At 43.7% G+C, this 13,203-nt stretch overlaps 1 protein-coding gene across 8 annotated transcripts in view; it reads left to right on the top strand.

Moving 5' to 3' along the window:
• Positions 1 to 13,203, top strand: part of ADAM23 (ADAM metallopeptidase domain 23) — a 77,099-nt gene that overhangs the window by 21,660 nt on the left and 42,236 nt on the right. For all 8 annotated transcript variants that reach the window (XM_053361912.1, XM_053361921.1, XM_053361904.1 and 5 more), the window contains exons 6-10: positions 1,405 to 1,468; positions 3,815 to 3,887; positions 6,589 to 6,662; positions 8,719 to 8,784; positions 9,786 to 9,857. In XM_053361912.1, coding sequence (XP_053217887.1) covers positions 1,405 to 1,468; positions 3,815 to 3,887; positions 6,589 to 6,662; positions 8,719 to 8,784; positions 9,786 to 9,857 — 349 coding nt within the window. The remainder of the gene's footprint in view (positions 1 to 1,404; positions 1,469 to 3,814; positions 3,888 to 6,588; positions 6,663 to 8,718; positions 8,785 to 9,785; positions 9,858 to 13,203) is intronic.

The following is a 13,203-nucleotide window of genomic DNA, read 5'->3' as shown; positions in this document are numbered from 1 at the left end:
CTACTTTTTTGGGGGGGGGATTCAAGGGGGGAAAATGCGGCTCTTGGGGGCAGTGAGAGAGCCTTGCTCTGTCCCTTCCCCCACCTCCCGCAAAAGCCAGGGATAGCCGCGCGAAGCCTCCCCAGGGCAGCGGGATGAAGGCTCCCCGCTGCCCTGCGGAGGCTTCGCGGGCTACCCCAGAGCTGCTCAGGAGCTTGTGGGGCTGGCGGGGGAAGCCGGGATTTTCCCCACCGCCAGCCCCAGGGACCACACATTCGCTCCATAAGACGCACAGACATTTCCCCTTAGATTTTAAGAGGGAAAAAGTGTGTCTTATGGAGCGAAAAATACGGTATGTTTCTGATTCTATGGTTCTGCGGAGCTGAGTGTTATTTTAATTTCAGGTAGGTAGCCGTGTTGGTCTGACACAGATGAAATAAAAAATTAAAAAATAGTTGGGTAGCACCTTAGAGACCAGCTAGGTTTGTTCTGGGTGTAAGCTTTCGTGTGCATGCACACGTCTTCAGATACACTGAAACAGAAGTCACCAGACCCTTATATATAGTAGGATGGTGGGGTGGGGTTTTTCTTAGGAGGGTAGTAGGAGATGTGTGATTGACTCAATGGGTATAGTAAACCTGTTGACGACTGTTAATGACTGCAATTAGTCCTACAGGAAAAAGCAAGGGTAGTATGCAGATGACCAGAAATAGCTTTAGCATGTGTAATGAGACAAGAATCCAACATTCAGACCAGGTCTTTCCATAGTTTTCAGTATATAAACCCTCCCCACTACAGTCATAACTCGGGTTGAAATAGCTTCAGGTTAAGCATTTTCGGGTTGCTTTCCGCGGCGAGCCTGAAGTAATGGAGCATGTTACTCCCGGGTTGCGCCGCTCGCGCATGCGCAGACGCTCAAAATGACGTCATGCACGGAAGCGGTGAATCGCGACACTCGCAGACGCGGGTTGCATTTGCTTCAGGATGCAAACGGGGCTCCAGAACAGATCCCGTTCGCATCCAGAGGTGCCACTGTATATATAAGGGTCTGGTGACTTTTGTTTCAGTGTATCTGAAGAAGTGTGCATGCTCACAAAAGTTTATACGCAGAACAAACTTAGTTGGTCTCTAAGGTGCTACTGGACAATTTCTTATTTTTTTAAATTTATTATGTTATTTTAATGTTATTGATGGTTATCACTATTCATTTTTTTCTGGTTTTAAGATTATGTTTTATATCTTGTTTTGGGAAGCCTCTTTTGGAGTGTTTGCCCTAAACAGTCTTATAACTATATTAAATAAATTGATGGGCTCTGTACTCAGATATTCCAGTCTGAAACAGTACTGATGATTCTGTAAATGCCTACTCTGGTATAGCTTCCTTGACTTGATTCTCTTAAATCTATGTTTTTTCTTATATTCTAGTGGTATGTTTGAAGATAATTATTACCTATATTTGATAGAGCCTTTGGAATTGACTCACAGTACGGTAAGTTAATACTAAGCTATGTAGGTGTTGTTTTGGTTTGTTAACTGATAGGTTTGAATAGAAGATAAGAATTCTGTAGGATAGTAATATGTTTGCAATCTGATTTATGTATAACTGACTTTGTTTGCTATATTTGAATATTCATTACCTTATTTAATGAATAAAGAATAATCTTCATATTCTATGAATAGGAATGCCATTGCATTTAGATGACAAAACCTGGATTCTCCCAGGTTTCTGATCTTTAGTCATATATGTGTCCATTTTTGCTTATCAGGTTGAAATTTAAGCAAGCAAATAATTACCTTCCCCTTTTTTTGTTTCCCCACCCCCTTTTTTTTAAAGCTGAAATATAACTTTAAACCTGAGCATTTGCTAATGGGCAAATGAGCATTTCAAAATCTTAACTGCAAATGAGTACTACTATATGTGTAGATGGAATTGCAGTTTCCCCTTTTCCCTTGAAGGCATCCAGCTTCAGGGAAGCTCTGATTCAGTAGATAGACTTTAGGCAAACTTCAGAGGATCAGGACTATTCCCTTGTATTTGAAGATGTGGTGTGGAAAATACCGTATTTTTCCCTCTATTACACGCAGATTTTTTCTCCTAAAAAGTAAGGGGAAATGTCTGTGCGTGTTATTGAGCGAATGTGTGGTCCCTGGAGCTGACAAGCGCGAGTGAAGGCAAAAATCAGGCAAATATCAAATCGTCCGGAGAAGGGAAGCCTTGAAAGGAGGAAGCTCTGCCTCAGGGTCTTACTGCCCACCCGCTTCTGTTTCCTTACTGTGTTTGCTCAAACGGAACAAAGAGCAGAGAAAACCCCTCCCCTCCAGGCAAGCAGAGTGGAAAGCAGCAGAGCGTCCTTCTAATTCCTCTCCGTGCGTCTGGGACTCGAAGGCAACATGCAGGTTGGGGGGGGGGGAGAGAGAGAGAGCTGGTTGGCTTGTGTGTGGGGGGGACTTTTGCCTTCCTTTCCTCCCTCCGGTAAAACCCCTCTCCTGCATTCTTAGCCAGCTGCTTCTCTGCACACCCCTCTCCTTGTCGCTTCTATGTTTTTCCTTCCCTCCCTACTTAAAACGTGGTTCCAATCACGGATCCACATGGATCCTCAGGATCTTTGCATTGAGTCACCCCAAATTCACCATCAGATAACATAGCAATGATCTGATGCAAAAACAGGGCTGCAATGGTGCAAAAACATGGTTACAAAGCACGGATCCACATGGATCCTCAGGATCTTTGCATTGAGTCACCCCAAATTCACCATCAGATCACATAGCATGTCCATGGCTACAGCCTGCACCAAAAAAATCACGCACCCACTGTTGCCTGGGGCTGCAATGGTGCAAAAACGTGGTTACAAAGCATGGATCCTCATGGATCCTCAGGATCTTTGCATTGGGTCACCCCAAATTCACCATCAGATCACATAGCATGTCCATGGCTACAGCCTGCACCAAAAAAACACGCACCCACTGTTGCCTGGGGCTGCAATGGTGCAAAAACGTGGTTACAAAGCATGGATCCTCATGGATCCTCAGGATCTTTGCATTGGGTCACCCCAAATTCACCATCAGATCACATAGCATGTCCATGGCTACAGCCTGCACCAAAAAAATCACGCACCCACTGTTGCCTGGGGCTGCAATGGTGCAAAAACGTGGTTACAAAGCATGGATCCACATGGATCCTCAGGATCTTTGCATTGGGCTACCCCAAACTCACCGTCAAATCACATGTCTGTGGCCGCAGCATGAAGCACAAAAATGATACATCCACTGTTTCATTCAGAATTTTTTTTTCTTGTTTTCCTCCTCTAAAAACTATGTGCGTGTTATGGTCAGGTGCGTGTTATCGAGCGAAAAATACGGTAGATATAGGCTCTCTGCCCCAGCCTCTTCCTGCTCACTATACCCTGTTTCCTCTTCAGCTTCCGAAACTTCCTCCTCCCAGTCTTCTCCGTCTAACCGCTTACTGTCGTCCCACCTCCATTCTGCTGGCTCTGAGCCTTCTTCCCCTGGGGGTTCTCTTAAGGGTTCCCCAGCTGGTGCCTCCCCCCCCCCCACTCCTCTGCATCTAGCCAAGTCCATGACGGAAGGAGAGGGGAGATTGTTTCATCAGCGCAAGCATTGCTGCTTGCCAGACAGAACAATAATAATGGCATGACATTGAATTCCTCACTATATCTCATAGTGTGGCTTTGTACATTTGGATTAATTGTTGTTGCAATATTAGTTAATTTAAAGGGCGGAGCTTCATACCCATGAACAATATTCCATAAATTAGAATGTCTTGAGCTTGAATTTGTCCCATGATTGACAGACATGTTTTTCTCTTTTGTTACAGAGAAGTACAGGCAGACCACATGTCATCCAGAGGACGTTGGGAACAAATACTTCCAAGCAATTGGAAGACCTTGGTATGGGACTTTTGATACCCTGTTGCAGTGATATTAAATGCTATACAGTGGTACCTCAGGTTACATACGCTTCAAGTTACATACGCTTCAGGTTACAGACTTCGCTAACCCAGAAATAGTGCTTCAGGTTAAGAACTTTGCTTCAGGATGAGAACAGAAATTGTGCTCCGGCGGTGCGGCAGTAGCAGGAGGCCCCATTAGCTAAAGTGATGCTTCAGGTTAAGAACAGTTTCAGGTTAAGTACGGACCTCCGGAACGAATTAAGTACTTGACCTGAGGTACCACTGTACAACAACTTTGTCAGTTATAAATCATTTAACTTTCTGCTGTAACAGAAAGGAGGTTTAGGGAAGTTTTTAATGTTTAATGCTGTATTGTTTTTAACACTTGATTGGAAGCCGCCCAGAGTGGCTGGGAAAACTCAGCCAGATGAGTGGGGTATAAATAATAATCATTATTATTACAAGGCTGAAACAATTGGTGGCAGTCTGTATTTGAATGCTGCAGCATTAGAAACCTCTTCGGATGTTCTTTGAACGTGTGCAGAAATAAAATGTGGAGGTGGAGCAAGGCTGTGCCTGCTTCCATCATTGTCTCCATCCTTACTGTTTCCAACCCTGAGTGTGGCATATTGAGCAGAAAATCTGAAGAGGGATCCTTTGCACATTTGGAGAACACACTTAGAATCCTTCCTGTGGTTAAGAGCCTCATGTAACCAGGGTTCCTGATTGTGGGGGTGATTATAAGCATGTTTAGCCAAACATGTGAAAACTCTCCTTTCAGTCCTTCCTTCTGAATGAGCAAAGGTGGGAGGTGGAGTCGGTGGAGATGGGGACTTGGAGGGTGGGTCTGGTGAATATAATAATAATAATAATAATAATAATAATAATAATAATAATAATTTGTACCCCGCCCATCTGGCTGGGTTTCCCCAGCCACTCTGAGACCAAAAATACACATTAAAAACTTCCCTGAACAGGGGTGACCTGAGGGGTTTCAGCACCTTAGGTGAAGCACCTCGTTGCCACCCCCATGATGGGGGGCGGGCAAACTCCGCAACAGCTTTTGCCCCTGCTGGGCAGAAGGGGAGATTCCCCCCTTCCTGGCTTGGCTGCAAAACTGGGTGGCGAAACACCCCCCCTTTTGCCAACTCAGCAGGAGGGGAGGTGTTCCACAGAGCTTTGCCACCAGTCCCTCTCTGCCCCTAGATTCGGGGAAACCAACTGGGCAGCAGAAAGTGGATGATGTCTTGGAGGGATGCCACCAGACACAGCTGCCTCACCCTGCCTTATGGGTGGGCTGGCTCTGCCTGAATGAGACCAACATGCTCAATTTCCCTGCAGAACTAGGTAAAGGTAAAGGGACCCCTGACCATTAGGTCCAGTCGTGACCGACTCTGGGGTTGCGGCGCTCATCTCGCTTTACTGGCTGAGGGAGCCGGCGTACAGCTTCCGGGTCATGTTGCCAGCATGACTAAGCCGCTTCTGGCGAACCAGAGCAGCGCACGGAAATGCCGTTTACCTTCCCGCCGCAGCGGTACCTATTTATCTACTTGCACTTTGACGTGCTTTCGAACTGCTAGGTTGGCAGGAGCAGGGACCGAGCAACAGGAGCTCACCCCGTCGCAGGGATTCGAACCGCCGACCTTCTGATTGGCAAGTCCTAGGCTCTGTGGTTTAACCCACAGCGCCACCTGCGTCCTGCAGAACTAGGTAGACATAAGCAATATGGTTCATGATCTTCCTTTCTTAAAATATCCCTTTTTCTTTTTCAAAAAATAAGAATCATTTTTAGTGACAATCTGATATTTACCTTAATGGTGAAAATGTTAGGATTTCATTGTCATCTACAGATGTGGCAATCAAGTTCCAGTTGTTTAAATTTTTTTGCCAGTGCTCATGGAACTGTTGCATTTCAAAATGTGTAGCTTTTTTATCTATATAATTTTTTGGTCAGGTGTGCAGTAGTTAAACCCCAGTAGTAAATTACTCTCTGGTTCTGGTAGTGCCACCTATATTGATTCTCTGGAGGAATCTGTCCCTTTTTGATTTCTAGTTAGCTGGACTCTGTGTCCTCTGATGCCACAACTGATGAAGCACTGGTAGTGTGAATCAGTGTGTGATTTTGGGTAGTCATGGACACCAGGGATAGGATTAAGGAGGCCGTTCAGTGGTTCCAAGGTGAAAGATCTACTTGGGGAAACTGTGTCTGAGAATTTTGGTAAACGGCAGTAAATAAAGTTGTCAGCTAAGCACATTAAACAACAAAAATCATGTCTAAATAGACAGGCTTTTAGCCCTTTTTAATAGGGTGAAGATAGAGAATTTGGGGGACAGCACAGCTGATTTTGTAAGCCAATCTGCTGCTCCCTACATATGACCCTTGCAATTGCAATTTGAGACAGCAGTAGTGGTAAGGTCAGCCCTGCACTGAAGGCCAGAAAAGAAAAGAAAAAAGATCTAGGCAGCCCATTTGCTTGCACAACATGGCTAAGAATGGCAGATTTGAAATAGACCTCTAGGTTACCAGATCTTGGGGGAAACAAAGGATGGAGTCCATCAGAGAGGAGAAACAGGAGAAGCGCCAGTGCAGAGGTGGAAAGGAGACACAAACTGTTAGGTCCACAGGAAATTGATTTATTGGCCAATTTGATAAAGCCATGAAGCTGAAACTTCTTTGCTATTATATTTTTCTTCCATAGATTATGACTCTACTTCTGAATGGCCCTTCCTGTCTGAGTTGCAGTGGCTAAGACGGAAAAGAAGGAGGAGAGCTGTGAGTGTTATCAGTAATGCTGTGTCAATCACATGATTTTCAAATACATGTATTCACTTCATGTATGTTCCTGGCATAAGAGAAAAGAGGCAGAAGCTAAAATTATCTTACACTGGATATATAGCTGCACTCAGATTGATGATTTGCTGTTTCCTACCAGTAAAGATTGAAGAGACCCAGTGTACAGTCTGTAATTGCATATTTTTGTGGGTTCAGAAAAACCCAGAAACAAGTAAACAAGTTTGAAAGATGCAAAAGAAAAGGAGGTGTGCGTACAGAGATCAAATTGAATTGTTATGTAAATCACAAATGATATCAAATGGTGCACAAAAAGCTGGTGTAAAGAATAAAGAAAATTATAATTCCATCCTGAAATGCTGCAAGCGCTCCTCTTTAAATAGTAGTTTGCTCAGGATTTGGGATAAATTCAAGGACTCGGTTAGCTAAATCACCATTTGCTGCTGGAATGTATGTTTTAGATTTTAATCTTAATGTAGAATTAGAGCCTTTTACACCAGGGGTTGCCAGTTTTGTGGGGACCAACAGGCGCATTGAAGTTTTAAGATTGTGCCACCAGTCTCAAAATGGCCAGAGTGGGGAGCATGGCATAGCACAAAATGGCTGCTATGTCTGTAAGAGCAGAAAAAAGACAGGACCACAAAATGGTGTGGGTATGCACCCCCCCATTGGGCTCTCCCATCAGTGGGTGAAAAGGCACCCACATCAACCTCTACTGCACATGCTCACAGAAGGAAGCTTTCTGCACCTCCCACATGATCAAAGCAGAAGGGAAGGTGGGTGTCTAATCCTGACATCCAGTGTAGTGTTGGTATGTTGAAGGGAGGGGTGTTCAGTGTAGGAGAGGCCAAGCCAGAGCAAACAGAAACTGAGCAGGAATGTGTAATGTGTATTTTTGAGAATATACCTTCCACTGGGTGCCACTGAATGTACTGGTGGGCCCACTGGCATGTGCGGATGCCACGTTGAAGACCCCTGTTTTGCACTGCCAGGCAGTAATGACTAAACATATGAAACTGCCTTATACCTTATGAATGTCAGATCAACGGTACTACCCTGACTGCTATCTGATTCCAGGCAGAGCTCTTTCCCAGCTCTTCACAGTGGAAGCTGCTCTGTTAGGGCAAATGGTGCAATGCCCCATTAACCTGGCCTTCAGCTAGCACTTGCCTGCCCTTTTACTTGCAACCAGCCCAGGGCAGGAAGGGACGCAGGTGGCGCTGTGGGTTAAACCACAGAGCCTAGGACTTGCTGATCAGAAGGTCAGCGGTTCGAATCCCTGCGACGGGGTGAGCTCCCGTTGCTCAGTCCCTGCTCCTGCCAACCTAGCAGTTTGAAAGCACATCAAAGTGCAAGTAGATAAATAGGTACCGCTCCGGCGGGAAGGTAAACGGCATTTCCGTGCGCTGCTCTGGTTCGCCAGAAGCGGCTTAGTCATGCTGGCAACATGACCCGGAAGCTGTACGCCGGCTCCCTTGGCCAATAAAGCGAGATGAGCGCCGCAACCCCAGAGTCGGTCACGACTGGACCTAATGGCCAGGGGTCCCTTTACCTTTTTAGCCCAGGGCAGGAGGTAGCCCTGGCCATCAGCTTCCTCCTCGATAGCCTTGGTGTTGCTCTTGTAGCAGGGGGAAGGATAGGGACAAAGCTAGAATCGGTTGGCTCTGCCAGTCATTTGCTCTGGCTCCACTAACTGTTGGCCCCTCTGCCTTTCCCCTTACTAGTCCCAATGAGCACCAGCAACCACTGCCTATAGGTATTATTGACTGAAGATGCCAGGGACTAAGCTTGGGACTTCTTAATAAGGTTTAAGCTCCACTCCAATGGATATAATTTGTAAAATGGCCATGGAACAGATCAGAAGAACAAACATGCCAATGAAATGAATATATTATAGTTAGAAATACTGTCATTAAAATATATAATCCTAAATCAGTTGAATCAGGTTTAGGTACACAGAACAGCATTGCATGGCAAGTGATAAAGCAACCCTAAATTCATTTTTAAAAATCCAACTATAGCTTTTAAAATCCTTCAGGTTTCCCGCGGCATATTTGAAGAAATGAAATACTTGGAGCTCATGATTGTTAATGACTATAAAATGGTAAGCTGGCTGTATTAATTAATTCTATTGTTATCTAATTTAGTTACAGTATACCCTCTTTTTTACACTTACTGTCTGTTGCAAATGTTGTTTACTGATACAACTTCCTGTATTTATTACAGTTACTGAAATCCTACCTTATCTTACCTTTTAGGAGGAGGGGTAGGATAGAAATGATAAATGATGATAAATGATAAATCCAATGTTTTGTTGTTGTTATCTTCATTTATTACCCATCCTTCACCTTAAGGCTCTAGGTGGCTCAGAACAATTTAAAATGCAGCATTAAAAATAGTTTAAAACAAATTATAATCACAATATTGTTGGTTCTAAAAATATACATCTCAGGCCAAGGAAAATAAGATAAATTGACACCTTCCTGATTTATGTTCAGATTGTCCTGGCCGTGACCTCCCATCATATTTGGCACCTGAGACTGATCCTGATAAGGATCTGGCCTGTGAAGCCAAAAATGTTCCCTACCCCTTAAGGCCTACATAATTTAGTTATCATGTTCCGTTTTAAACGCTTTACTGATTTTATCTGTGTTTTAGTATGTATACGTGTTTTTTCACCGTACTGTGAATAATAGCTGCTTTTATCAATAATTTTATTATGTACACAGGTTATATAGTTTTGTGATTAAGTGGTATATAATTTTTTCCAAGTAATATATAAATCTGTTTTGATAGTCTGACCCACAGCCTTGCAATAGTATTGTTTCACTTAAAGGCGGAATTGAAGCAAATGCAAAGGAGACATGGGACCACTAGCTCCAGGAATCAAATATATTTTCAACGTGAAACTGATGGGGGAAAGTTGTTGCAGTTAACTATTTTATAGTAGTTCTCCCCCTTTTCTTCATGACACAAATGCTTGTGAATTCCATAAACGTTAGCAGTTCAAGAGGAAAACACTGATTAGCAGAGCCGCTGTTTGTTCTTTGCATTGCCAGGAGGCAAACCTCTTGATCAAATTATGATTTAACATTTTTCTTCTAGTTTAAAAAGCACCGATCGTCCCATGCTTACACGAACAACTTCGCGAAATCTGTGGTAAATCTTGTGGATGCTGTAAGTATTGCAATAATTGGTACAATCAATGCCTCATGATTCAACATTTGACTTTGCAGACGTTGGGATGAAAATAGTGGTGATAGAGGATGTAAACTTGCACAACCTTGGGAGCATGAACCAGTATATACCAATGGCAATCCTACTAATCCTTATGTAGCCAAAAGGGAGGTATCAGGAGGCCTGGAGGAACCTCTGTAGATCAATATAAAAAATTGGGCTGGGTGGGGGTATCAAATACCCCAAAATAGTGAGGACTAGGTGTGATTAGTGTTCACAGAACTCTGACTGACTGGGTGTGTGGTGGTGGGGAGGCTACAACTAAAAACTAGGAAAGGAGAATGTAATAAAGTATCCTGGAAAAGGTTTATGCAGGCCAAACGGAATAATGAATGGGAGCACTCCATGCTGCAGCATTTTGCTGCAGGTTCCACTTGTGACTTCTTAGTGCTCATTTTATTTACATCCTGCTGTATCATTAAACCAAAAAACATCGGTTTACAACAATATACGGTAAAACCAGAACCGAACAATAAAATTGCAAAAAGTTAAAAGCAGAAACAAATTAAAAATGAAACATCAAAAGACCATTGTGGGGGATGTACCATATTTTTCCGTGTATAACACAACCTCATGTATAAGACGACCCCTATTTTTGGAAACCCTCAACAGTTGTTGAGCTTCTTTTGTAAGTTTGCTGAGCTGTTGAGCAGCTTTTCGACGATCCCCTGCTCTGGCTGACGGAACTGGTGCTGTAATACACTGAATAATAATAATAATAATAATAATAATAATAACAACAACAACAACAACAACAACAACAACAACAACAATATTTATTTATACCCAGCCCTCCCCAGCCAAGGCTGGGCTCAGGGCAGCTAACAAGCAATAATAAAAACAAGTTGAATGAAGACAACTTAAAAACAAGATTAAAATACAACATTAAAATATTGAAACATTAAAATATTAAAATGCAGCCTCATCACTGGAGGAGGAAGGAAAAAGAAAAAGGAAAGAGGGGGAGGGAATCAAATTGGCTCCAAGCCAAAGGCCAGGTGGAACAACTCTGTCTTACAGGCTCTGCGGAAAGAAATCAGATCCTGCAGGGCCCTGGTCTCATGAGGCAGAGCGTTCCACCAGGCCGGAGCCAGTGTTGAAAAGGCCCTGGCTCTGGTTGAGGCTAATCTAACTTTCTTAGGGCCCGGGACCACTAGGGTGTTGCTATTTATGGACCTTGAGGCTCTCCGTGGGGCATACCGGGAGAGGCAGTCCCGTAGATACGAGGGTCCTAGGCTGTGAAGGGCTTTAAAGGTCAAAAGCAGCACCTTAAATCTGACCCTGTACTCCACTGGGAGCCAGTGCATACTGGCACACTCACCAAATACTCTTCCTAAGCCTGGAAGAGCAGGTAAGCAGCCTCCTCTCCGACATTTCCCTGCTACCTCCGCAGCACCAGCCCTCGCTTACTTAGCATATAAGACAACCCTCAGTTTATCACAACAAAATCAGAAAAAAGGTTGTCTTATACATGGAAAAATACAGTACTCTTAATGGCAGAATAGACAAGTTTTCAGCAGGCATTTAGAATTTGCCACCCAAGGCAATTCAGTTCAATAAGTAGGTCACCAAAGGTTATATGAGACATCAACACATCATGCCCAGTTAAATCACCCGGGCCAAGACACAATCCAAAGAAACATGCGACAACAAACCTGAAGTGATGTGGAGCCTGCTGTAATAATGGTGTCTGTGTATATAATACCTTGATTAACATACTTTTTCTAAATATTGTTATTGTCTTCTGTTAAACTTAAGGTTAAATGCTGTGAGACCCCCATGATATTAATAATTAGGCACCTAATTATTCCTCCAGAATTCCACCCCGACTAACTGGATAAGTTTATGAAACTAAATGGCACACTAAAGTAAAATCTTATTTTTAAATGTACCCACACACAAATATAGGATTCCAGGACAAATACTTTACGTCTGCACCCTCAAACGTACACAGAGCAGTTTCCTCTTTGCCCCTCATCCCTTAACCAGGGGCAGATTTGCAATAGAGTTGGGAAAGGCTGGGATGCCGTGGTGGTGCATAGACTACTATATTCCATTCTACATTATTCCTCTGTAATACACCTCAGGGTTAGGGCAGCTTCCCGATTTGTACAGCAGGCAATAGTGTTGGACTTGTAGGAAGGAATATTGCTGTGCTCCTGCTCCACTGAACTTTCCAAGCTCTGAACGTCCAATCTCACTGAACTTTCCCTTGTTTTGTTTTTTTTAAAGATATTTATTAAAGTTTTCAATTTTTTATGCAAACAAAAAACAAACAAGTTAAAAAAACATATAGTTCATAATACATACTTTTCAATAACATATTTCTCTGACCTCCTCATACCTCCCCTTCTTGTATTCCAATTCAAATTATTTGTTCAGCAAATCCTTAACTTAAAGCATTACAGCTTATAATATCACCTTGTTTTCTACCCAATCCTTTTTTTTTATATTCCTTTATATCATTACAGCTAGAAACCACTCAATTTCAATCCAGCATTATTCAACATTCCTTAATTTTACAATATTTCTGTAGATAGTCCTTAAATTTTTTCCAATCTTCTTCTGCCGACTCTTCTCCCTGGTCAGAACTTTCCCTTGTTTTTTGTATCACAGCTTAGCGAGCATTTTGCTGAGTCAAGAAAGGATTCCGGCTTGAGCAGCATATAGTTGCACTCCTCTTCCTCCGCCTCTTCCTGGAGTGAGCTGTGGGGCTTTCACAGCATTTCCCACGTCATACTGTAGGAACTAAATCAGTTAGGGAACCTCCTGCCTGCAGACCTATTTGGGCCAGCCAGCACCCACTCATTGGGCTCACAAGAATGCTTGGGCCAACCCGTGTCTACCTTCCCTGCATCTGATGCCATCTAAGGGGTTGTGCCAAAAGGATACTACCAATTGGCAGTGCCTTCAAAGCCTCTTCTGCACCACTTCCCAAGTGCCTTGCAACCAGTGCTTCAGAAGCACTGCAGAAAGCGCTTTGCAATCCCCACGCTCAGGGATCAGCTAGTTGTCAGGCATTTGAGAAGCGCTGCACAAAGTACTTTGCAAGTCTTATGCTCAGCACTTCCTAAGCTTAGGACAGGTAGGGTTGGTGAAAGATGAAGAACTAGTACGTTTCCGAGCACAATTCAAAGTGTTGGTGCTGACCTTTAAAGCCCTAAACGGCTTCGGTCCTGTATACCTGAAGGACCGTCTCCACCCCCATCGTCCAGCCCGGACACTGAGGTCCAGCGCCGAGGGCCTTCTGGCCGTTCCCTCATTGCGAGAAGTGAGGTTACAGGAA

Source organism: Podarcis raffonei, chromosome 1, assembly GCF_027172205.1.
Source record: "Podarcis raffonei isolate rPodRaf1 chromosome 1, rPodRaf1.pri, whole genome shotgun sequence".
Classification (NCBI taxonomy): domain Eukaryota; kingdom Metazoa; phylum Chordata; class Lepidosauria; order Squamata; family Lacertidae; genus Podarcis; species Podarcis raffonei.
Note: the sequence above shows the minus strand (reverse complement) of the source record. Positions and strands in the feature narration are given on the sequence as shown.